This window comes from Chiroxiphia lanceolata, chromosome 12 (genome assembly GCF_009829145.1).
Source record: "Chiroxiphia lanceolata isolate bChiLan1 chromosome 12, bChiLan1.pri, whole genome shotgun sequence".
Lineage (NCBI taxonomy): Eukaryota > Metazoa > Chordata > Aves > Passeriformes > Pipridae > Chiroxiphia > Chiroxiphia lanceolata.
In genome coordinates, this window is record NC_045648.1 from 20900239 (window position 1) to 20925636 (window position 25398).

Genomic DNA, 25398 nt, shown 5'->3' on the forward strand with positions numbered 1-25398 from the left:
TTTTTTTGTTCTCCAGGCTGAAGAGAACATAGCGTCAGAACCGAGGATTAAAAAGCTGGAACCGGTGCTTTTGCCAGGTAGGTGTAAATCAGGGATTTGACAAATAACCTTTGTTGGTGTTGATTTTGGTATGTTTTCGTCTTGGCATTGCTCCTTGAGGGAATGTAACTTCTGGGTAGAAAAAGGTGGTGATATTTGTGTCTGTAGAAAGTTATTCTAACCTGCCTGAAACACTACATACATGCCTAGGCAATTTTGCCCGTGTGATGCTTTAGTACGTGTAGAATAATGTCTTGGTTTCACTGTGAGCATTGGAAATTAAACCACTATAAGTTTTTCAACATTCTTGACACCTTTTGGAAGACTGCTAATAACTGCATTTTCGTCAGATAGTCAGACATGTACCTGTGTGCAGAGCCCAGTACCACAGCCTGGGCTGGAGCCTTCCTTTATTTTAAAAGAAAATAGTAATAGAATTTCTGGTTCTGGTAGGTAGGTATGATTGCCTTCTCTACTGGAAAACTTCTAATGCCATCTTTATTCGTTCTCTTTTTGAATATGCAGCTGTTTGGTAATTTTGGAATTTGTGTTTTCAGACCTCTACGGAATAGTCTTTTTAGTGTGTGGGTGAGAAAAGCAATGATTTTATTATTATTCATCATTATATATTTATAAAAATTAATGAGTTCCATATTTTAAATAAGAAATAATCTTTGGTAAATGATGGTTTGATCAATGAGGATCTCTAAAAGCCTTTTGTCAGATATCAAAGGAACAATACTGTTCTCAAGATAACTTTCACTGCAGACTGTACTTCACAGTAATAAATTTGGCTTGTAGTTTTTAATGGGAATTTTGAGTTTAAAACAATGCTATACTGCATTTTTTTTCATTCATATTGTGTGTTAAAAAATGTGAATTTACACACATATTGATGTAGGAATAAGCAGCTTACTCTTAAAACTTCTTTCTGTCACTTCTTTATATGGGACTACGCAGTACTAATGCTAATTAAGCAGTACTGATTTGTATGTGATATGGTCCAGTGGGGTATCTTAAGCTTAAGGGGCTGAAATATCGTGGGAGAGGTTCAACTGAAAGAGTAAATAACAACTGACTCTTCTTGAAACAAAATAATACAGATTTTGCTTGAGGCATAAATACTTTAAAATACATTGCTGAGATTGCTCAGTGTTTGAAATACAGTTATGTTTTTATACTTGCAAAACTTCTGCTTAGCACTTGGCATCTCATTGGTTATGTTGCAGTTGATACTCATCCAAGGCCTTTGACTCACGAGGAAGTGACTGCATGTTCCTCTCTGAGACATTCCACAGCAAATGCAAGACAGGACGAGGCTGCTTTTCTCAACCTGCAGCACATCTTGCCTTTGCTGTGGGCCCTGGCCACGAGCAGTTACAGAAACCAACTTTGTGCAGTAACTTTTGCGGTGTGATTCGTTCTTTATTTGTGAAACTCCCAAGTACAGTTAAAATGGTGCTGGCTGGACTTGTTTTTCTCAACTGGCTTATATTTATTCCCTGTTTGCATCATTTTGCCTGTGTGCACTGTCTCTGATATCAGCGTTTAATGGCTTTTGGGACACTGGTAGTAAGTTGCCCGAAGTTGTATAGAAGCCACAATATGACCTAAAATTTCCACCTCCTTATCACTGGAAGGTGTTGCTTTGAATTATTTCATAATAGAAGTCACTGCTCTTACAGCCACAGAGTAGCTCTGACAAAATCCTTTAATTACTCTGTATGAGAGTGGAGGAGGGGAGTTTAGAAATTACTTATTTTAAATTATTTAAATGAAACTCTTTGTGTTTAAAGCTAAGCACTGGCCTAAAAACGTTTTTTTTTTCGTTCCTATCATCGGATGGTGCAGTAGAAAAGTGTATAAACAAGTACACATTGTACTGTTGGATAGACTGGCTTTTGGATTCGTCATAACCCGAGTTTCTGGCCAAATTCCAATTAATTTAATTATATCAAGGCTGGCTTGCACTTCCTTGCAAGTACAATTTGAGTATGGCATTCCTAATAACCTATCCTTGATAGCTGTGTGAAATTGCTTTTGCTCTCAGGGACAGAGGTAAGCCTGAGTGGCTGAATGTTTGTTATGCTTCTTTAAGTGGTGGAGTTTTTAATGAGTTCTTTTGGAATTAAATTACGTTAGCACAAGCAGTCACTGGCTTTAGTATTCTTCAGAAACTGCAAGTGGTTGTATTGAGCTTTTGATTCCTAAAATATAGTCACTTTGAGGGAGTGGCTTGCTTACTAAAAACTGAAATTCCAAAGTAGCTGAATACCCTGCTGTCTAACTTGTATTTCTGTGCAGTGGAGATTAGGAGAGGGAGTTCCAGGCTAGGAAATATGTCCAGTTACATAATGAGGAGGTTTTTAGGAAAAAAAAAAAAAAAAAAGGAATATTTACTGGAATTAACTTTAAACCTGTAGAGTTTGTTTTTAAAGTTTCCTCTGGGCTTCAGAGGAATAGATGCATCTCTTCAGAATTTGAAGCAAAAGCTTGTATTCCCATGGAAGTGTATGCCCTGAGGAGGGTGGTATGTTGGGAAAAGCAACAAATATTTAAAGCAAATGAAGCCTTGGTTGTGAGTGGCAACATTGATACTGCAGTAGGGAAAAGCAAGTAATTTTATAGAATTTGGTATTATTTCATTCCAAAATACATGATCTAGGTTTGAGATGGAGTTATAGAGATGTTTTCTTTTTCTTTCTGCAGTTCTGTTTTCCCAGTGTGGCTCTGTTGTCTGTTGCTTCAGAGTTAGTTGAAGAGTTGGCCTCTGTAACAGTTTAGCTTTTTTTCCCTTTGTTTGTTTGCATAGCTGCTTTTATAACATGTCACAGAGGAAAATTACTGAAGTAGCAGGTAGTTTACCAGTCAGCCTGTTAAAGTGCCTGCCTGGCTGGTAGGAAGTTGGCCTGTGTACCCTGGGGGAGTGTGAAGCTGTTAAACCTGAAGGTGTGTTTTGTTCTGGTGATCAGCTGTAGCCTGTTTTCCCTAACCACGTCTTTAGCGTTTTCAAGTCAGAAACCTTGTACAGCATAACTGGAGTACAGTGCAGAGTGTGTCTGCATGATTGGAGTGGCCAGGCAGTGTGCAGAGGGGGCAACATAGGGATGGGAACAGGCCAGTCCAGGCTCTGTACTGGGACCAGTGCCACACTTTGGTTTGGGCAAGAGCAGGCAAAAAGATCCTCAGTGTTGCTCACACAGGATATTCTGCAGGAAATTATGTAACCAATGGAGCACCTGATTGAGTGTGAGAAAAGGATTGTTCCTCTCCGATCTTAGTGTCCACTTGAATTAGTTAAATTGTTGGTCAGAATACTAATTTGCTAGTACATTAAGTTAGTAGTTGTTACCTGTAAGTTTTTACAAGAAGCCCAGAAACGGTGTAGTTGCTTTTGTTTTTAAAAGTTTATACAGTAAAATTAAAGAAGTAAAATGAATTAGGATAGTAAAAGGGATATTGATGGTGAGCTGCAGTTGCAAGCAGTCATGTCTGTTGTGTCTGCACCCTGTTTCATAGTCCATGGTAGAAGTCAACTTTAGTGCCATCCCTGGTGTGTGGTCACACCCATGGGGGGTGTCCAGCAGGACATGGCCAGCTGGACCCTCTTGCTGGTGGTGGCTGCTGGCACAGAGGGACAAGAGAGCACTGGACGGGCAGCACTCCCAGCTCCTCGTCCTGCCCTCCCGGCTCTGTGCAGCTGGGGAATGGGGACTTCCCTCTTGGAGTAACCTCATGGGGAGCCCCAAGTGAGGAGTCACAGGGCACCACAGAGACAGTGCTACCATATTCCGTTCCTCTTGCTGCATTTGTCTTACAGGAATTTATCCAGTCGCTTTCTGTAGGCATGTAAACATCTATCACCCACAGCTTCATCTGATAACCCTTTCAGCAATTTAATTATATGCTGTTACAAACTGTTTGTTCTGAACTTACCACCATCTAGTTTCTTTGGATAAATCCTAGTTCTTGTATGACACAGCAAACATCAAATCATATTCCTCCATTCCATGCGAGTCATGATTTTCAAACTTATATATGTGCTCTGTTTTGCTTCCTTCTAGCTTAGTTGTCTTAGTTGCTCCTAAAAAGGAACCTCCGTGTATCTTTAATCATTCTTTTGATTACCCGTGAACATTTTCCAGTTGTGTTGAGCTCCTGCTGAGGTGGAATTGTGTATCATGTTCAAGATTTTTGCCACTGGATATGTTTGGCTTTTATCTGATAATGCCAATTGGCTTTGCCACCTGCTTTTTGGGTTTGCTTTGCTTTTTTTGCATACATGTGCCCTTAGAAAGGCAGCTGACTGTAGAAATTTAATTGTAGGAGGTTTTTAAGAACTGGATCCTGGAATGTTTTAATCCTTCAGAAGAGTCTGATTCTCTTGCAAGTTAGCTCCCAGCTCTTTTCCTTCCCTCCCCCCCCCCTCCTGCTTTCTGCAATTCCTTAGTACATTAAGTCATGTGTTCCAGAGCAGCTGCAACACATCTTGTGATAGGAGCAGGGAATGGAGTGTTGGATGAGACTCCGTGTGCGTTAGTTCCCCAGGTATGTTCTCTCCTCACTGCTATGGGCTCCTGCACCCCTTCCTTGGCATTTTCCTGTGATTGGTGGTGTCCCAGTGCTGAGCCCAGAGGTGCTAGTCTGCAGAGAATGCCCAGGGCTGGGTGGGTGGGTGAGGAACAGGCACTGGGAACATGAGGGTAATGCACAACCCCAGAGGTCTGCCCGCTCTGCTTGTCATGCTATTAGGAGTCATTTTACCTTAACAGCTCAGAGGAAAACTGGGATTGTCCAATTGTACGAGTAGGAATGCTGTTCCTGTCAGTGTGTTTTCCCACAGACAGCTCTGGAAAGAGTTGTTCTCCAGGAAGGCATTGCTGCTCTGTTCAGGATGTGCCAGCCTGTCAGAGCTGGTGGCACCTGGACAGACCCTGTGAGAAGGCAGGTGCTGGTTGTTCCCAGAGCACCCCCATCTCTCTCGGGTCTCATCCCCAGTGCTATGGGGTGCTCCCAGCTCACTGTGCAGCCAGGTAAGACATCATATTGCAGGGCTGGCCGTTGGAATGTTACTGGGGAAGTTTGTCTTTAAAGTTAGAATGTAAGATTAGGAAAGTGAGGTAGCTTTGTAATTATAATTTGTTTTCAGGAATCAGTGTCATGCAGGAGCGTGAAATTATTTTCAACATTTAAAAATGGCCAGATTAGAAAATCAGAATAGCAATTTGGAAAGTGATGCAATTCCCTAAAGCTTTTTTAAAATAGGATTTTTTTTTGTGGTCTACACAAAGATTACCAAAAGTTTTTAAATAAATTATGAGAGTTTTGAATTCTAGATATGAAATCTGAAACTTTCTGCAGTTTTTCATATTGTAAGAAGTTTAAAAATGAACCGAACATTTGACTTATATTTAGAATAAATGAGACATCACTTCCAGTAAGTATATAGTAAATGCTTTTTTCTATTACAGCTTTTTTTGTTTGTTTGACTCAAAGTAAATTTTCAAACATGGTTTGGGTTCAGTGAACTGCTTGTTTTGTGTTTGGTTTTGCTTTTTTAAGGACTGGTATGACATAAGTACTACCAAGGCAGTCTGGAGTAGGAGTAGGTTTTACTGAATGGAGTAATTTTGTTCTGCCTTCTTTGTCTTGAATGACATCTCTGAAAGTTTCTGACTAGTAATGTATTCCAAGTATTTGCAAATGTCTACAAATATACATTCCTTTGTGCAACAGATTAATGATAGGACAATATGGAAATAATTCCTTAAAGGTAGAAGGATGACCCTGTTTTAAAATTAAACATTTTAATGTTTCTACATGTGCATTTTGCAAAGGATTCCCAAACTAATTAGTGTCTGTCCACTTTGTCCCATGTGTATTTAGTACTACAAGTCATTAAAGTCCAGAAAGGGAATAAAATGTTAGTGTAGATTTCGAGCTGACCCACTACTGGGGTTTTTGTCTCCTGGCAATTATATTTACTTCCAATGAAGTAAGTCTTCAGTGAACTAATTTAGATGTAATTCTAAACATATGTTTCTGTATTGATTTATTTATTAGGCCAAACCTGCACAATTTAAGGTAGACCCAGTAATACATTACAATTTCAGCATCTGTAACTTGTATTGGTAACACAGTTATAAAATAACAGGCTGAAAACCTCAGTCCTCTCAAATTGTTACTGATTATATTGTTTAGGCAGAGTCAGGCTTTGGGAATCTGTAGTTTAAGTAGCCAGACTAAAAATATGCAAAACACAAAAGACACTCCCTCCTCACTGGCTTGTCTATTGTTCACATTACAGACTCTGACCAAATCATCACTAAACTTTTGTTGGGAGGGTTTGGTGATAGGGTTTATTTTAATTTGGCCCAACAATGCATACTGATGACAAGAGGAGCTGGTTATTATTCCATTTTTCTCACCACAGGTGTGTGTTCTTATTAACTCCTTGGTGCTGACACTTTTTTTGTGCAACCGAAAAACAAGCCAGATCAGAGAGCTAATTGAGATGAAATCAGAACTGGCAAAAAAAGGAAGGGAAAAATGCATGTATAGAATTATTTTCGGCTGTATCAGTTCTCTGGTGCAACCGTCACAAATGGCAGTGCCAGCATGAGGCTGGAGGTGGGAATGAATGTTTCTATTTTAGGGGTGATACAAGTTGCTGGATTGAAGCTGCTTTGTAAGCAGCTTTTTAGTCTCGTGCAATACTTTGTTTCTGATCTAATTGGCAATGAGAGACTTGCTCCTGACCTGATGGATGTTCCCTCCTTGCCACCTGAACTCCTGTTTGTTACCTACTCTGCTTCCTTGTGTCCTTTGCTGTGGTTCTGAGGTGTGTGGGGGCTTTTGTGGAGCATCCCATCCTAGTTCAGAAAAGCACTTATCTTCTCAGGTCATTTCCTTCTGCAGGGTTCCCAAAGATTGGCCACTACAGGGCAAATACTGATGTTAGTCCTGTTATTGTGCATGGGACATGAAGAGATGATCTTTGAAGACTTTCACCCAGAAACCTTTACTATTTTTGCTACTTTTTTCCTTACTGAGCATTTTTGAAATTTATCTAAGCTCTTGGCATACTCTTCCTCTTTTCTCTTTGCCAGCACACTAAAGAAACTGTGCAATATATGTATGTGGTATTTTAATAACAATTTTCAATTAAGATTTGCAAAGCAAGCTCTTTTGGTACTGTGCATTTAAAACACACCACTCTCCAAGCAGTGACCAGAGTTATTCTTTGACAGAAATCTCAGGTTCTGCTATTAAAAATTAATGCAAATAGAATATATCCAAATTGCTTTTCGTTCCCCAAATATCACAGAATTGAGCTGTCCTTTTGGAACAACATTTTACTTGGGTTTTTATTTTTTTGCTTTCTGCAGATGTACAGAAAATTAAATGTAGTCTGTTCTTTAATCATGAAAGTATTGAAAAATAGTTATGGGGAAAGGCAGGTGACATTTATAATAATGTGCAGCTTTTTTGTCTTCACATACCTTAAATACATTGTAAGAGCTCATGAAAATCAGAAAAGAGACAAAAGACAATTATTTCATGAGCTTACAAATACTTTTTTCTTAAGTTTGGAAGTGGCTGAGCACACTGAACAGAAGATTCATTTAGAAGTGGGTTAGAGACGTTTACATCTCAATGCTTGTTGCATACTAATAAACTCATACAGTTTTGGTATTCTCTCTACAAGAGAGCAGCTAAATGGGTAAAAATGTTCTAGATTTCAGTTACTTATTAATGAAGTTTTTATTGGAAATTCTTACTCGGGAATTTCCAGAAGTTAATTATTTGCCAAACATGCTACAAGTGAACTCATTATTGTCCAGTCTTAATGGTTAAATGGCTACTTGAATTAGCTTGAGCTTTTCTATTGTGAGCTTATAAGACTATCTTTCACGTAAACAAGCTATTTTTCTGTTGTCTTAATTGGGTATAATCACTATCAGCATTATAAATGAGAAACGGTTTTGTTTCCTAAGTGTATCCACTAGGTGCTAGCTTTTTATTAATTTAAGTAGAAGTTATATGACTGCAGAAAGTACTTAATAACCTCTATTGTCCTTATGTCTATCAGACCTTGAACGTACACCAAACATACCCACAGAGCTTCAATGTTCATTAAAGAAAGTATATGGTGCTAAATCTCTTCTTGCGCTTCTAGTGCAGCATTAGAAAAGTTCCCTTAGCAACTTGTAGGGTACCTGCAAACTTACCAAGCATGTAGCATCTGCATTATTAATTTATGGAGCATGGTTTCAGCCATTCATTGCCTCTAGCAAGTACCAGGTTCTCGATGTGATAAAAAGATTGTCTATTAGTATCAATTGCTTGAGGTGTCTTTTTTTGTTGGTGTGTTTCTTGAACTTGAAGCTAAGATAATACAGAATCTTAAAGCAGCAAACATAAGAACTGGCCATATAGGTGAAAGAGGATTATTTATGTATCTTTTGCTGCTGTAAAGAATCCAGAGTGTTGCCTCTAGAGAAAAAAGGGAAATTTTTATATACAAGTTCTAAAGCAGTGCTAATTCTAGCACTTCTTGCTTAGTTTCTCAGATCTATCAAATTTTCTTATTGTCTGATTACCCTGTGATTGATAACAAAATACACAAAAAAGCTAAGCAAATTTTTTAGATATTTTGTGTGATCTGTATTTATGCAGGTATCAGATCCAGAGTTCCTCGTATAAGTTACAAATTGCTACCTTCATAAGATAAACAAAAAAATTAAACTTGATCCTGTGAGACATGGCACCAAAAGTTACAAAAATATTATGGGGAAAATGGTGCAGAATATCCTTTATTTTAGGATGTTAGTGATTAGGGGTTGTGTTTTCAAATTTTGAGGAAACAAATTGCAGTAAAGCCTGGCCCAGACTCAGTGTGACCTCAGGCTGGGGAGAACAGGGTGCTGCTGCTCCCAGCTGTGACACCTGTGGGTCATTCCCCAGCTGTGACACCTGTGGGTCATTCCCCAGCTGTGACACCTGTGGGTCATTCCCCAGCTGTGACACCTGTGGGTCATTCCCCAGCTGTGACACCTGTGGGTCATTCCCCAGCTGTGACACCTGTGGGTCATTCCCCAGCTGTGACACCTGTGGGTCACTCCTGCTGGTCCCTGAACTCAGCACCTTCAGTCCTGCCCTTCTTGGCTCCAGTTCCCGGGTGTTCCCATGCCCTGCTGCCTGATTTTTATTTTTATAGTGGTGCATTATGGTGGATTAGATACATACCACAAATTCTCTTAACATCCAAAATATGAACCAGTCAGATTGCACGTGCTTTTGGGAGATTTAGCAGAATTTCTCTGAACTTGAACAATTTTGATGTTGTGTGTCAATGGAGGGTTTATGAGCTAGACAGATTCTTCAGTCTCTTGTGTTATTTTTCTGATTCATGTATTCAGTGTAGAAATATTTTTATTAAACATGATTAGGCTTTATGTGTAAGGATGTAAATTTTCTTCTGGTTTCCTATCAGAGTTTAAACAAACTACTCTTGTCGCCTGAGATCATTCTTTGACTCTTGGAGTCACATGGAAGTGTTGACTGCTGTTCGCTGTCTGGAACAGCTCGTGCTTGTTTACTGGAAAAAAGCAGCAGCTACATTGTAGAAATGTGCAGTGTAATATCTCTGAATAGCTCTGTTGTTGACACTTGTATAGAAAAATCACCTACTCAACTGCAAATACAAGAAGGCTTCATTGTGCAAGTCCTACACTTACTACTTACATTGTTTATCTGCTTTCCTAAACTTGACTTAATTTGCACCTTTTTATATTGCTCATTAGAGATGTCCAAATGAGGGATAAAAGACAGGTCAATATAAAATTCCAAACCTGCGTTAAAAAAAAAGTCAGTTTCTAGAGGTGTTTGGAAAGTGCAGCTATTAAATTGGCATTGCAAACTTTCTCCTGTTTCACTGTAAATGTTTCAGCCCCTTGGGTGAAGGCCTTGTGCGTGCACTCCCTGTCCTGGCACACCATAATCCTGAGGTTCAAAACTGACAGCTCTCTGTTAGGGCTGCCAACTTGAGAGCAAGGAAGAAGCGAGGCCAAAAAATCCAGAATGTTTTTTTGTTGGATGAAATGAGATTAAATGAAGGTGCACTGGAATAGGATTAGTATTAACATGTTGCAGTGTAGCCACACAATTCTGAGGAATGGAGGAGGGAAGTAAAAAAGGCTGGCTTTGGTAAGAGAATGATGAGGCAAGTTTTAAACTGTGGTAGATTCAAACTGAAGATATTTGTACGTATTGTAGCATCAAAGACATGAAGTACTGGAATAGTTTGGTAATAGTAATTTGTGCTTTTAGCAAGAGTGTGATACTAAACAATATTATACTTGATAAGAGAATGTTATACCAAAAAAATACTTATGGAAGTTGCACTTCATTTCATGGTGTATTTAACTCTCCATATTTTTTTATTAGAAATGCTGTGATACACTGGCAGTACTGAGAGGGCAGAATAAAAAATATGTAGCACTCAGTTTGTGGAGAGGAGAAGCTTCACAGACACATGACTGAGAACTTGACATTGAATAGTTGAAGAGTTAACACCAACTGTGAGGAGAAGTTACTTCAATATATGGTTTGGGCTTTTCAATGAGAACACCTTAGGACATCTTCCCAGGACATTCCTGCATGGGATAACACTTGTCGTGGGGGGTCTTGGGAAGAAGAAAGCATGAGTTAGCAAAGAGACTACAAAAAGCCATTTTGAAACATGTTTAAACCACAGTTTTCTCATATACTGGCTTACTAGAAGAAATGCTGGGCATTAAGAAGTTTCAGGCCAGACCCTACTAGAAGTATTGAAACATTTTCATTGCAGCATTTAGTAGAAGTAGGGCTTGTCATTCTCATGTACCCCATTATAAAACATTGTTTTCAGTTGCTGTGGACTTGGCTGAACTTTAACTATTTGTACTGAAGCTGTCAGAATCAGATTTTTTGTTTTCAAATTCAAAAGCTTATTTAAGCACAGTTTAGTAGTGTTTGAGAAAAGGCTTTAAAGCTCCAGCATATCTGCTTATAGAGCATTTTCACTACTCCTGCCACTTCTGGCATAGTTTATGTGTCTGTATGATAACCACAGGTCAATGAAAGTTGTCTCCTGACATCTTCAAGTATAATTCTGACAGCTCAGGGCTACAGACTTAGTCCAAGAAATTTTTGTAGCTGTTTATCACGACTGAACTAGAAGCAGGGATTCTGCTGCTGCTCTTAGTGACTTCCATGCTGATCCCTAATCGGATTAGGGGTGAGAGAGCCAGTAGGACAGTGGAGTTAAATAGCTCAGGGTGAGGAGCATGTGCAGGAACTGGCAAAAGGTCCATTTCTACTCAAGGATGTCTGAGGATGCTAAAGACAGTCCTTTGAACGTCTGGTTATGTGGCTGCAGTGAGAACTATTTGAGGAAAATACTTTCTCTGGATCAGGAGACAGGTGGGAAGCTTATTTCAAGCTATGTTCACTCTCACTGGACACAAATAACTGATTCGTGCCCTTACAGCCACCCAAAGAACTGCCTGTTTTCGTGCAAAACACGAGACACTCTGAGACTGCATTTCAGGCAACTGGGACTAAATATGCTCAACCCATTATGAGCAAATTAGGCTTCACCAGTCTTTAGTCCTTAGTCTTTTTTAAACAGAAACCTACAGCCAGTATGAAATTACGCTTTTCTTGGAACACACTTCCACTCCCTCACTATTTATGGTAGACAGCAGCAGCTGGAGGTGGTTCATCTGATGACAGAAGCAAAAGTCTTACATAGGGATAAAATGGATTACCACGTTAAATTCCTGAAGTAAGAATTGCTGTTTTGTTTCCAGAAACCTCTGTTGCAGAACTAAAAAGTAACATTATATGTAGTGATTTACTTTTACTTTTTAAGTCATCGTCAGTCTCATTTGCCTATGTGCTTTTTTACTGTATGACTTATGCCAGACCAATTAGCATCATTTATTTTTTTCTTCATTTAGATCTCTGTTTTGCAAAGGAAAATGATTGGTCTCCTTCAGTAGACAGTCACAGTAGAAACTCTGAAATGTGTTTGTGTTCTGGTTTTTCTTTTTTGAAATCACCTGAAAATCTTTTTATAAATACAAAACTAGATGTGGCCTGATAATTCTGAATTCATGAAGTTCGTAAAACTCTCTGAAGTACTTAACAATATCCAACTAATTTCAGTTTTTAAAATAAATACTAGCTGAAGTACAGGAATGTATGCTTTTGTTTAAAGGACGCTCTTGTTCAAACCAATGAATTTTTAATAGTTGAGAATTGCAGATTTTCCTCTTGGATATAGGGAAAGCATTGTGTAGTTTTTTTGGGTTTGGCTGTGGGTTGTTTTTTTGTGGTTTGGTTTTTTGTTTGTTTGGGTTTTTTTATGATTGGTTGGTTGTTTGTGGGGGAGTTTTGTTTGTTTTTTCCTTTTAACTACTGCACAATATTGTCCATTTTGGAATGGTAGTTTTCTTTTTTTCCCTGGACTGTTGTTGGTTAAATTCCAGGTTTACCCAGAAGAGGTGTATAACTTGAAAGAGGTAGAGATAAGGGTTTCTTGGTACTACAGACTTAGAAATTGTTGTACCTACAAGATGTATAAAGGCTTCTGTTTTCCCTTCCCCTTTTTCTTTTTAAGGTGAAATCGTGGTAAATGAAGTGAATTTTGTAAGAAAGTGCATTGCAACAGACACGAGCCAGTATGACCTGTGGGGCAAGTTGGTTTGCACCAACTTCAAGATTTCCTTCATCACAGATGACCCGATGCCACTGCAGGTTTGTTGCTGCTCACTCTGCTCACCAGGGCAGTGTGCCGGGGAAACACAGGGAATGGCTCAGATCTGATATCCACACGATGCCTTCTAAAACAAAGCAGGCTAAAGGATGAGGTTCCACTATCCCATTCCCGGTGTGCTGCTGTTCCATCCCTTCGCTGAGAGGATCAGAACAGAGCAAGTTTGCACAGAGGTACATCCAGCTCTGCTCACCTCTGTGTGTGGAGCTGCCTTGGGAAGTGGTTTGACCAAAGGCAAAGCAGGAGTTGTAAACAAACTGTTCCTCCTTGAAGGAGATAATTGCAAATGTTCCTTTGAACAGACAAGTGTCAGATCAGCAAAGCCTTTCATGTGGCTGAGTTTTATTGGCGTTACTGATAGAGGGCAGAGTAACCATGAAATGAGTTTTCGTTGTACGTGAAGCAACAAGAAAAGGGGAGAAACTCTTTTGTCTTTGTCAAAGCAGAACATGTGACATTCAAAGCCCTGATCCGTTTTTGAACAGCACAGCACACTGCACTGTTGGGAAGTCCAAGTAATGAGCTGTGTAGTATTTTCAGTGAAGTTTGCACTTTCATTTGGGGCTTTTAAAAAAACCTAAGCATTGTGTAAAACTCTGAAAGTAGATAGATACTCATTCAGTAATGGTTAGTAAGTTTGACTAAAGCTACTTCAAAAGGTTAATTTTTGACATGAAGTAGTTGTCAAAACTTGCTCCTTAAAGTAGAGTTAATATTTTTTCTTTCTATGGTTACCGTAATAATTGGAAATTCCTTATATTCGATCAATATTTTACACTTCAGATTGTATTGAATTTCTACCGGTAATTTTTGAGGCTAATTCAGTAAATTCAGTGCAAATATTGAGCTTAATTTGCATACTCTACTGGGGTTTCTGAAATGTTGGGTGTGCAGTTCACCAGCACAAGAAGACTGCTTCCACAACCTCTAATTGCCCGTGAAGAGGCAAGGGTGGTACATGTTAGAAAAGCCCAGACATGCCTGATTTTTATCATAGTTTCTTCAAAGTTGTGCTGTATATCTGGTTGCAAACTGCAGAATTGCAATTAATGCCCGTGAGTTCATGTGTTTCAGAAGTTCCATTTTAAAAACCTCCTGCTCGGAGAACACGATGTCCCGCTCACGTGCATTGAGCAGATTGTCACAGGTACGTCAGGAACCGGGACATGGAATGACAGTTGGGCAGAATTGTTGACACTTAAGGTTTTATGTTATTAACCTTCCCTGATTTGAAGAATTTGGTTTATTTAAATTTAGGATAAAACCCTTAAAAGCTGAATAAATCTTGAGGTGCCACACAGGAGACTTATTTAGTTGGGTCTTTATATTGATTTTAAATTTAACTACAGTACTGAATCAACAGATGCTCTAGGATAGACACCTACTATAGCAGTACAAAATGTTGTTAGCAACTTCTTTATATTCAACATATGAATCTGCCAGTGAAACACACTGGATAGCAAAAAGCACATCACTTACACAATTTACACATAGCTGGGATATCTGACAACAGAAATGCTGTAGTTTTCAATCTTGTCTAATTCTTAGCAAGTTAGTAGCTAATGGTCCTAAAAAATCTGCAAATGACATCTTAATCTAAAGAAATAAAATACTTATTATGAAGAACCAGTTTTTGTTTTGTTGGATTCTTTAGGCTAACCCATTTCTTAAGAGGAATGTTTTTCCTCTTTAATTGTAGAATTTCATGTAAGTGATAATTTTTCAAATCTTTTATGGCATGGGCTGTTAAATACTTGGTTTTCTGACTGTAGGTAATTTAAATCATTAGTTAAAAATTTTCAGTGCCCAGAGTTTGTTGTGATCACTGTTTAAAGATTAATGTGGATCTGAGGAAGAACATTATGAAGAAATGGTTTTTTTAAACTGAAGAGGTTATATTACCTGTTACATTGTCTTGCACTGGCCCACCTTTGTTACCCCTTTTCAAAAACATGAGGTTTACCCTAAATTTAGTGAAGCACAAGCTTTTACTAGCAGGAATTAACAGATTTTCTACCTCAGTTGAAATAGTCTATTAAATAAAAAACTGGTAGCAACATGACTGTGTCTGTTTGAGCCAACCTTGTGAATACTTACAGAGCACAGTCCAATAACTTTGTCTCTTATTTGCAGTGAATGACACCAAGAGGAAGCAGAAGGTCCTGGGTCCCAACCAAAAACTTAAATTTAATCCAACGGAATTAATAATTTATTGCAAAGACTTCCGGATTGTCAGATTTCGTTTTGATGAGGCAGGTCCTGAAAGTGCAAAAAAGGTATTAAAGGGTTCTTATTATATCCTGCCTTCTAGTCATTACATGTAGCAACAGTTGTGCAGAGAAGAACGTTTTGTATTATGTTTTGATAGACAAGTTAGGGGGTAAGAATTGCAAATTAGTCACATTCTATTACAACAGAATATCTAGATATCTAGAGTCAAAATTATTAGGGAAAAATTTAATGTGATGTGTTAACTGTTTCTTATCATAATAGATAAAACTGTATATCTTCTCATATCTATTGTTCTTTAAAAAATTACTAATTTATTAAATAAGTCTTTTTAAAGACTGGCATCCGAATACTGCATTGCAGGTGTACAACAGATGTTTGTCCTTTTTATGGAAAATGTTTGAAACTTTGATACATTTCTGAAAGTTGTAAGCCTAATTTACCGCTAGGTTGAGTGTACTGCCTTGTGGATATCCTTCTTAATTGTTTCACACAGTAAGTTATTCAACAAGCTCTTGCAAAGACCAGTTTGCCTAATCTACATAAAACGTTTTCTTAGAGAAGACTGGTGTACCTCTTGACAGGAGGAGTTACCTTGGTCTGTACCCTCCTAGACACATCATTACTTGCCCCGTTTTCCCTGGTTGCCAGGAGTGTCCCCAGAGTGGTACGGGGTTGTTGGGCTGTGCCCCCAGGTGAGCTGTGCTGGGCAGGGGTGCCCAGCCTGCACACACGGGCTGTGCTGGGCAGGGGTGCCCAGCCTGCACACACGGGCTGTGCTGGGCAGGGGTGCCCAGCCTGCACACACGGGCTGTGCTGGGCAGGGGTGCCCAGCCTGCACACACGGGCTGTGCTGGGCAGGGGTGCCCAGCCTGCACACACGGGCTGTGCTGGGCAGGGGTGCCCAGCCTGCACACACGGGCTCTCTGCTGTCAGGGGCTGCTCCAGCTCCTCTGGCCTCCATGGCATAGCTGGCCTTTTGTAAGGAGTGACCCAGTTTGCTCTCAGAGCTTAAGAATCCCCCTTCTCAGTAGGATGAAGTTTTAGTTTAGCCCTGTGAGTCCTAAGAACCATCTGCCCAGGCAAAAGTGTGTTTGCAGTTCCAGCCGAGTAACTGCAGAGCCGGCCCATTGCTGCTTCCCCTGCTGCCCTCCCTGAGAGCAAGGGCAGGGTACTGCAGACACTGTTCTGGCCTTGCACTTGTGCAGCTCCCTCCCTGCTGCTGCCTTGGCAATCTTCCAGCAGCCAGTTCCCCTTTGACAGCTTCCCAGAAACCTCCCTGGAGCAGCCCTCTCCTGCTGCATCTGTACAGCAACTGTGTCTAGTTGGCTGTTCCAGCTGACGAGGGTGATTTGCCTGGAGAAGGGAGGAAGAGAGAATAAACTCAGCATCTCATTAATGCTTTTCAGGCTGCATTTACTTCAGCCAGAGATAACAGTGAAACCTTTTTAGGAGGCACTTTAGGCATTTGCAATTACGTGGTCTTAGGTGGTTCCTAGGAAGAACAGCTAGTTCTGGAGATCCTGAAGGGTCTGAGTCGGTGTGGTTATAAACACCGTGCTGGTGGTGACCAGAAGTGTTTCACCTGCCATTTTCAAGTATCAGAATATGTTCATTAGAGGAGTCCAAGAAAATGTGTACGAATATCAGCTGTGTGGCTACTGTTGCAGTTTTAATGCAGCAAGTAGATTACTGCAACTCTGTGTGGGTGAATCACAGAAGCACAATTAAACTGAAGGGGGAAAAGGTTCTGTTAATAACATATTCTGTTAGCTTTAAAATATAAATGTGTAAACCATGAGGTCCTTAGATCAGTTTTCCTGTATCAGGATTTTGCTTATATTATTTTGGGGGGCTGGCGAGCACATCTAGAAGGGACTTACACAGCATATTGAATGGAGGTGTCTTACTCTTTCTGACATTTAGGTGGCATGCTGGCACCACACTCTGGAAAGATTTTATCTGCTTTCTGTTTCTGCCCTTCAGGTAGTACCTATTAGCAAAGTTGTCCTGATGTTTAAAAACAAAGGACAGCAACCAAGCCTCCTTAAAGTTCTGAAGGGCCTCTTTAATCCATATGTACATCCAGCTCTTTGTGCCTGAAAACGCTGGTAGCTGTCTGCTTGGAAATAACTGTGTGTGCATAACTTGTAGGAAAGACCAAGACTTGAAGTATAACGGAGTTCTGATGTGAGGGGAAATCCTGCTCATGGGCTGAGTGTGCATTGTCCTCTGAGTGGGAGAATGTTGCAGAGGAGAATGCATGGGAGGGGCCTGGGGACACCATCAGCTAGTCCACCTTTCTCTTCAGAGTTGCCAGGGTTAGATTGGGCTGTAATGAAATGTCATCCTTGTTATACAGAGGAGTAGCATCCTATAAATAAAGCACTGGTAGGTCAAAATGAACTATCTAGATACTAAAATATACACTTCAAGTTATAGGAGTATAAATGTCTCTAACTTGTTGCCAGGTGATAAGAAATGTTCCCTTTAGAGCAATAGTTATATAAAAACAATACACATGGTAATTACTATTTAAAATGAGCTTTAAATATATGGAATAATTACAAAGAGGACAGATACTAACTTTATACAGTTAAGTAATTTGCACAGTTCTGTGCATGTACTGGAAATTCTCAACAGCATTCAGTGACATAAATTGGTGTTGGCAAAGAAAGTGTAATCTGTTCCTAAGGAAGTGCCTCTATTTGCTGAACAGAGCATAAGGGAGAATAATTAATTAAGCTACCTTACTAGAACAGAGATTATTCCAAGTCTCTCTGTGAGGATCTCAGCATTAATCAGTCAGGTAAATATTTTCTTCCTCATTTTTGTTAGTGGATGTTAGGGAGACAAGAGTTAAGGAAAAAGAGAGGGAATGGAAATTTTCACTCATCATTGTTTAGCAATTTAATTCTGTTTTGTCTCTAAAATAAAGCTATAGAGTCTCTAAAAGAAGGAAAACCAGATGGGTGTGGGAGGAAGCGGAGGATGGGGAAGCAAGGGTAAGCAAGTTGGGGAAGTCTTAAGTTAGGCAGTGCAAAAAAAGAAACATTTCACATTCCTTAAAGGAAAGGAATTATTTTGTTCCAAAAATGACAACAAACAGTCAAACTGAGAAGTCCTGCCATTTTCTAGGCACTGCAGTACTTGACTTTAGACTGAGAAAATAAATATGAAAAGGTGAGGCTTTAGATGTTATGACTGTAAGATGATGGATAGAGTGTTACCTCACCATCCATATGGATCTTGGCAGTGCGCCAGAATGGCACACACCCTGTATCTCCATAAATGTATCTCCATTTTCTCAGTCCCTTTCTCTTCTGGAACTCCCTCAGTTCTTTTCCTTCAGGAAGTTTTTTTGAATGAGAGTGAGAGCAGTTTCAGAATCACATGCTCAGTCAAAGCAGAAGGAAAGTTATTTATCTCAAATCTTGTTTCCTGTGCAATCAAAACTAGCCTTCTCCTATGCCATAACACTTGGGATGGAGGGGAACATTTTTTTCCTAATTGTTATGAACAATAATATGAAACTCTTAAGAGTTTTGAACAAATGGTCCTGACCCTTTCTAATGTGTTCCCCAACCCTATTACCTTGCTCTAATTGTTTATACAGATCACAAAATTGATAATGTCTTAAGACACAGGGAATGCATGGGAAGATACTGTCTTGGAGTGGGTTGGAGGGTGTGAAGAAAACTTATTTCAGAAGTAAACTTACAGAATCACAAAATGATTTTGGTTGGAAGGGACCTTAAAGCTCATCTAGTTCCAACCCCCTGCCACGGGCAGGGACACCTTCCACTAGCCCAGGTTGCTCAAAGCCCCGTCCAACCTGGCCTTAGACACTTCCAGGATTGGGGCATCCACAGCTGCTCTGGACAAAGGTAAAAGGTATTTTAAAAAATAGAGAGGTATTTTAATAATTCTCTTAATGCTTAGGAAACCTGTACTTAGAATTCAAACACTTTCTTGTACAAACAAGGATCCTGATATGTAAAAAATTTACTTGAGCTTTTAAAAGCTTTGTAATGTTTCCTCTCATGCTCAAACCAAATTAAGTATTATGTACAGCTGGTATGGGAATTCTTATAGAAGTGGAAAAAAAGCAGTTCTCAGTTAGACAATTCATAGCTTTGCAGCTATGAGAACATGTGTGAGGGATAGGACTGGAAGACTTATTGCCTGAATACTTATTTTCCCGAGAAGACTTCCAGCTTAGGAAGATTAACAAATTCTGTTTGTGGGGCTTTATCTGGCCCTGCTTACATGACTTTCTGCTGCAAGTGTCTGCTTGGAATAGGAACTGCAGTAGCAAGGGAAAGCAGCACCCTTCCAGGCAGTTGGTGAGACAGGTGGCCTGGCTTAAGGAAGCCGGGCTGTGCTACCTTAGCACATCTGGAATAGGACTGTTCAAAACTCTTCTGCAAGAGCATTGGAAATACCTTGAAGCTCTTGTCCTTGGTAAAAATCATATGAAGTGGAGGGTGTGCCCTGCAAGTTATCATTTATTTTTCTCAGATAAGGGTTGAACAGGGGACATGACACAGGGAAGTGGCCTTTGTACTATGAAACAACTGCAGCCATTGTGTTTACTGCTTTTAATACATGAACTTTCCAACAAGCAGCCCATTCTCTTGTTATTTGTCTGCGCCTGAGTATCTAGAGCTTTACACAATTGTGAATTGGCAAGAATACCAAACATTTTTCAGTTTGATATGAGAAGGCTTCCTGTAAAACATGTTTGTCTTCCAATTTAAGAGCTTTCTACTTATGGCGATAATCTGCTGAGATCTGTGGAATGTGCTTGTCTTTGGGATCTTTAGGACTATAAAACTACTATAGGGATTTAGTGAGGAATAAACTGAAAATGAATATGTCTTTAATGCTTGTTTAGTATATATATATGAGCAGAATTTTTCTAAAATGTAAAAATAAAGATAGCAGCAGAATAAATATATCACTCTTTTAAATAAAAGAAATAGAGGTCAAACTGTTTCACCCATGCAATACCTGGTGTGTTTTTTCTATTCTATGGAAACCTTGGAGGGATTTTTCAGCTGCTTTGTTTAAAAGCACAGCTATGGTGTCATATTTTTTTGGGGAACCAGATCTGAGTGGTTACTATCCCCCCTCCTGCCATTTTATCCCTCTTAACACAGCACACCCCCCCCATCTTTTTCAAATGTAGCAAGTAAATGAGAGATTTCAGCTGCTGCTTTCAAAAATAGGTTTTACTGTATTTCTGTTGTGTTATTTAGCAGCACAATGGAATTTTTTTCGTGTCTTGCAGTTTATCCTGAAGCCTTGAGAGTGGATCAGTATAGTAAAAGGCTTTCAACTTTCACTCCATAATCATCATCATGGCTAGGCTTCGCGAACGAAGATTTGGGAAGGCACTATCCACTTTTGCTACAGGCACGCTGGTGGCTTATGAGGCCAATACGTGACAGACATATCCGATTGCAAAAGGCGCAGCAGAAAGACTCCTTAGATGGTGTAATCTGCAAGACACGGTTCTTTCTGCGTTGCCTTTTTTCCTCGAGAGTGATCCTGCGTGTGTTCTTGAAGGAGACAGCTGCGTTATAGATGGTATGTCTCCAGGCCTCCCGATTTGAGGCCAGAGTAGACCAGTTATGGTGATCAATATGGCCAAGGCTGAGATGTTGTTTCAGGGAGTCCTTGTATCTTTTCTTCGGGGCTCCTCTCATGCAGCAGCCGGTGGCAAGTTCACCATAGAGCAGGATCTTAGGAAGGCGGTGGTCCTTCATCCTTGAGACGTGCCCTGCCCATCGCAGCTGCGTTCTCAGTAGCATGCACTCCATAAAAGAAGATGAGGAATAGCTCTGCTATAATCAGTTAGCAGTGAAAAGCTACAAAGAAAAAAAAAATAGAAGTAAAAATGTGTATATACAGAGATTTCCGTTGTGTTTCATTTTTAATGGTAGCCATAAGAAATCTGTTAGAAGTGGCCAGATATTGTTGAATAGCTGGCTTCTTCAGCTTTGGCTTGTATGCTGAAATCACAAGATTTAATAAAATGTGCATGCCTTCCGGTTATTTCATGATAGTCATGAAAAATTTTACCAAATCCTGGCAATGAGCTTGTAAATGTTCATTTTACAAGTCCTGCTAGACTGTTTCCCAGGGACACTTGTACTGTTTGGGTGTTCTGAGGGGTTGTCACCCTCGGAATGTTCTGTCCTCTATTTTCTTTTGCGGTTTCCTTGTAGAGCTGAAAGTGTGGGGAGATCAGTTAAAGAAACTGTTGTTCTAAGACTAGATAGGAATTTTTTTGTTGGGAAGTGTTGGTGAAAAAAAACGTTTTCAGCTGAAGTTAGTCTATTGTCATTACTAGTTTTTTAAATAATGAGGAATGTCCCCATCAAAAGTCAAAGTATATAGAAATACAGCAAAGGTTCCATAATGCCATATATATTGCATACAAGCCAGTAGAAGTGTGGTAACTTTCTCCGTGTAGAACTTAGCAGAACTGAGCTCTCAGGCTTTTTTCGTGTCCCTCAATGCTTTATTCCTTCAGTTCTGTTGTACAAATCTTTCTTTTATGGCAATCACAACAAGAAAACTTTCCTTCATTAACAGAAAACAATTTCTTGGATGCACAGAATGTTTTTCAAAAATAGTATCCTAAACTGCTACGCCATGAATAAATGTGTCATTGTGTTCCCAAATGTGGAAAGTCATGGGAAGTTGAAGGGAAGGAAGAAAATAGGAAAAATGTTAGGTGGTAATAATGTGGACTTGCACTATGTCCCTGATTAAAAACTTTTGTCACATGCAATATCTGTATCTGAACATGTAGAACGGAGTCCTGTGGTTTATGGCCTTCTTTTCCTTAAGTATTTTCTTTAGAAATAAGGCAGGTACATTTTAGTAAAATGGAGAAGCAAATATTGAGGGAAGAGGGCAAAGCTCAAGACCCCATTCAAGTCCTGCAATTTGCAGTATAACAGTGCCAGTCTCTACTTGATTTTTTAAATTCCTGAGTGGGATTCTTCTAGATATTACATTTTAGTCAAATCTTCTGTATCTATTAGTGACTATCTACATTTAAAGAGAGAGAGACTAGAGAAGTTTGACTGTATTTTAAGTCTAGTATCTAATCCTAAACCGTGTGCTGCACTCAAGTTTAATCTCAGGACTCTTAGAGGAAGAACCAATGGGACTTCTGTAAAGGGATGTCACATCAAAAACCTCCTGGTACAACCAACAACTTTGTACAAGAAATATCTATCAAATGCTGTTAAATACTGATACCAAATTTTAGTTCAGGAAGTGGCTGAACTGCTGAAAATTATGCCGGTAAAATTCCATTCAGTGCTTTCTGTGTTTCACCCCCTTCCTTAAGCATGGATTGCTGGCTGCTGTCAGGAGCAAAGTGCTAAGTTTACCTTGGGAATGGACTCAGCATGGCCATTCTTAGGTTCTTAGGCTATATTGATAAGTACTCTTTATTTTTAAAAATGTAGTTGAAATACCAGTTACAAATGAGATTTTGCTGTGCTGTGCTCACTGCCTGTGTGTTGTGCTCTGCTTTTTCTGTTCTCCTCCTTACTTCTCTAAGTTCAGGTGGACAGGCACAACACACGAGCTCCAAGTCCTTGCTTGTCTCTCTGGATACAGAGGGTCATGTTTAGGGCTGCTTGTTGCAATCTGACCCTTCTTGCAAAGACTTAGTCCACCCTTATCAGTTGGTCACTCTTGACAGATGGTCATGATATGATTGCAGTGTGGCAAATATCAGTATGTGCAACCATATATTCACTCAGATAAAATATGGAAATAAAATATCAGAAGACTGATTTCTAGCTTTTCAACAGCTCTGCATACTTAAAGGGCAATATTTTTTTGTCTATAAATAACAGTAAGAAATGTTTCTCTCCTAGGTGTGCCTTGCAATAGCTCATTATTCTCAGCCAACAGATCTTCAGCTTCTCTTTGCATTTGAGTATGTTGGGGAAATGTATCATAATCTAGGTAAGTATGAAAGTACTTTGTGGTTTTTTCCTACTTCGTAATATGTATTTTTAGTAAGACTTCTGTCTGGAACCAGACAGTGGCAAAAAGCATTTGAGGCTTTCTCCAGGGGTAACAAAATCGGCTTGTTCTGCACCCAACTTCTTACTTATAATGGTTGTAAGTCATTCATTGTGATAGACATTAACCACCAAAATCAAAAGAAATGTCTTTCCTGTCAGAAACAAAGCCAAAGTACCTATGTCAGCATGACTACTCCTATTTCTCAATCCACGCTTCCATCCTCCTATTGTATGTCTGCATCAGTGCTGTAGGTAGCCAGTTAATCTCCCATCAGGCAGGCTTGTTCACCTGCCCTTCTTTTGGGAATAAGTTTCTCTTCTGGTGGTATTGCAGGAGGATTTGTGCAACTTGGGACTCCATACCTTCTTTCCTAGAGGCTTACTAGGCAGTTCTTACCACTCAAAACCTCCACCACCCCTGCTGAGCTGGAGCACACCCTCTCTGCTCAAGGCCAGTCTCCACCTGAACCTTGTCAGTTAGGTAAGCCTGAACCAGATCCTTTGGAACTTGATTTCTAGTGCAATGCTGTGCGGTCACTGGAGTGTTCCCCAGCCAATACACCGCTGAAAGCCTCAGCTCTGCCTCACAAGCCTCACTCAGAGAAGGTGCCATTGCTGGAGTTCTGTGGTACTGAGAGATTCACTCAGCAGCTGGCACTAGAAACCACTGACTTGCCTGTTACCAACTATGAATGTTGTGGAATTATGAGAGCAGGCCTTCAGATTTGCACAGAAATGCATGTTCTTTGTGCAGGTGCCTCCATGACTGCCCTGTGCATGCATGAGAACAGCTGTGCATGTGATCATGCTGCACACATAAGTACACAGAGAATTTCTTACCTCCTACAACTCCGGCGGTTATTAAGGGCCATGTACTTTAGTGTTATAAAGGACTAGAGAGGAAGCCAATTTGCAGATAAAATTGCAATACAATGTTAGTCTGTCACAAAGTTGCCTTTACTCTGTCCTTAAAATACCATTTGCTGTATGGAAAAATACCTAGTGGAAGAATTACATAAGGTGGGTAAAAATGTTCCTCTGGAGCAGCAGACCAGAATGGCAAAGGATAGTTGTTCTGCTATCCTGCAGCTGCTGGAGAAGAGAGTTTGAAATACTTTTGGGCTGGGGGATTGTTGTTATTGTGAACTCTGGGGTTTGTAGCAGAGATCTCTGGCTTTCCTCTTGCAATTCCAGCACTGTTTTATGACTCTCTATCCCTCCTACTCCCAGTAAAGTAAGAGGTGAGATACTATCTTTGTGCTTCCTGAGGAACATAAAAAGCCTGCATTGCTCTAGTGTACATCGTTTTTTTTCCCAGACTATATTTGATAGTTACATATCTTGCTATTGAACAGTAAAATTGTGACATTTTTTGTTAATTATCGTATTTCTCTGCTTCTGTCTTTGAAGAACTAATTCTTTCTGATTTTAGTCCAGTTTTCTTCAGAAAAACATAAGTAGTCAGAGTACGAGTGCAAGAATGAAATGGATAGATACAGAAAGTAGACATTGCACAGTCAGTGAGATGTCAGCAGAGCCCTGACGCTGTTCCTGCTGTGGCTGGGCAGGCTCTTGCATCCTTACAGACTAGAACAGCCAAAGATTAGAGCTTTCACAGGGGAGCTGAGAGAGTTGTCTCAGTTTATTCCACTTTCCTCTAAAAATTTACTTCCAAGTGTCAAGAAACAAAAAGCAGTTTCCTTTGACACTGCTGAGTGTCTCCTTGGCACCTAAAGATGACCAGCAAAAGAGATCCTTCTGTATTAGCAACAAACTATAGAATCTCCTGGTCCCTTGACACAAAATGGTAGACCATCTTTTTTTGTGGATATAAATATAGATATATAAAAACATATTTTAACCTGGCCTTCCATCTATTTTATTTGCTGTTAATACAGCAGTCATTTAAAGTTGTTGAAATTATGTAAGTTTTATTTTTCTTTCTTCACAAGGTACCTATTAAAGGGTAACCTGTAAAGGCTTTATTTTTTTAAAATGTTGTGAACTTTGGCATATTGAAGAAAGAAATTGTGTGACTGGACGTAACATTTGTTCCTGAGTGTTAGTATGTGTCTTGCTTTCTATCAAGCAGCACAGCATACCAATTTGATGTTTTCTATTGAAATTGCAGGGGAAAAAAATGCATTTACATCTTCATGTATCACCAAGCTGTCATTAAATCATTGCTTTCTTGTAATGCAAAAATAGGTAATATTAGTCCTGATGCTAATGGCTCATTCTTGCAAT

The 25398-nt window shown here is 39.6% G+C and overlaps 1 protein-coding gene across 5 annotated transcripts in view; it reads left to right on the top strand.

Annotated features, from left to right (window-relative positions):
• MTMR10 (myotubularin related protein 10) overlaps nucleotides 1-25398 on the top strand; it is a 36936-nt gene that overhangs the window by 1100 nt on the left and 10438 nt on the right. For 2 of the 5 annotated variants that reach the window (XM_032699744.1, XM_032699743.1), the window contains exons 2-6: nucleotides 17-77; nucleotides 12707-12843; nucleotides 13937-14009; nucleotides 14996-15138; nucleotides 22999-23089. In XM_032699744.1, the coding sequence (XP_032555635.1) occupies nucleotides 17-77; nucleotides 12707-12843; nucleotides 13937-14009; nucleotides 14996-15138; nucleotides 22999-23089 (505 nt within the window). Of the gene's footprint in view, nucleotides 1-16; nucleotides 78-4537; nucleotides 4588-5026; nucleotides 5073-6865; nucleotides 6881-12706; nucleotides 12844-13936; nucleotides 14010-14995; nucleotides 15139-22998; nucleotides 23090-25398 lie in introns of those variants that run through there. The other 3 variants (XM_032699747.1, XM_032699746.1, XM_032699748.1) reach the window with 3 other exon arrangements.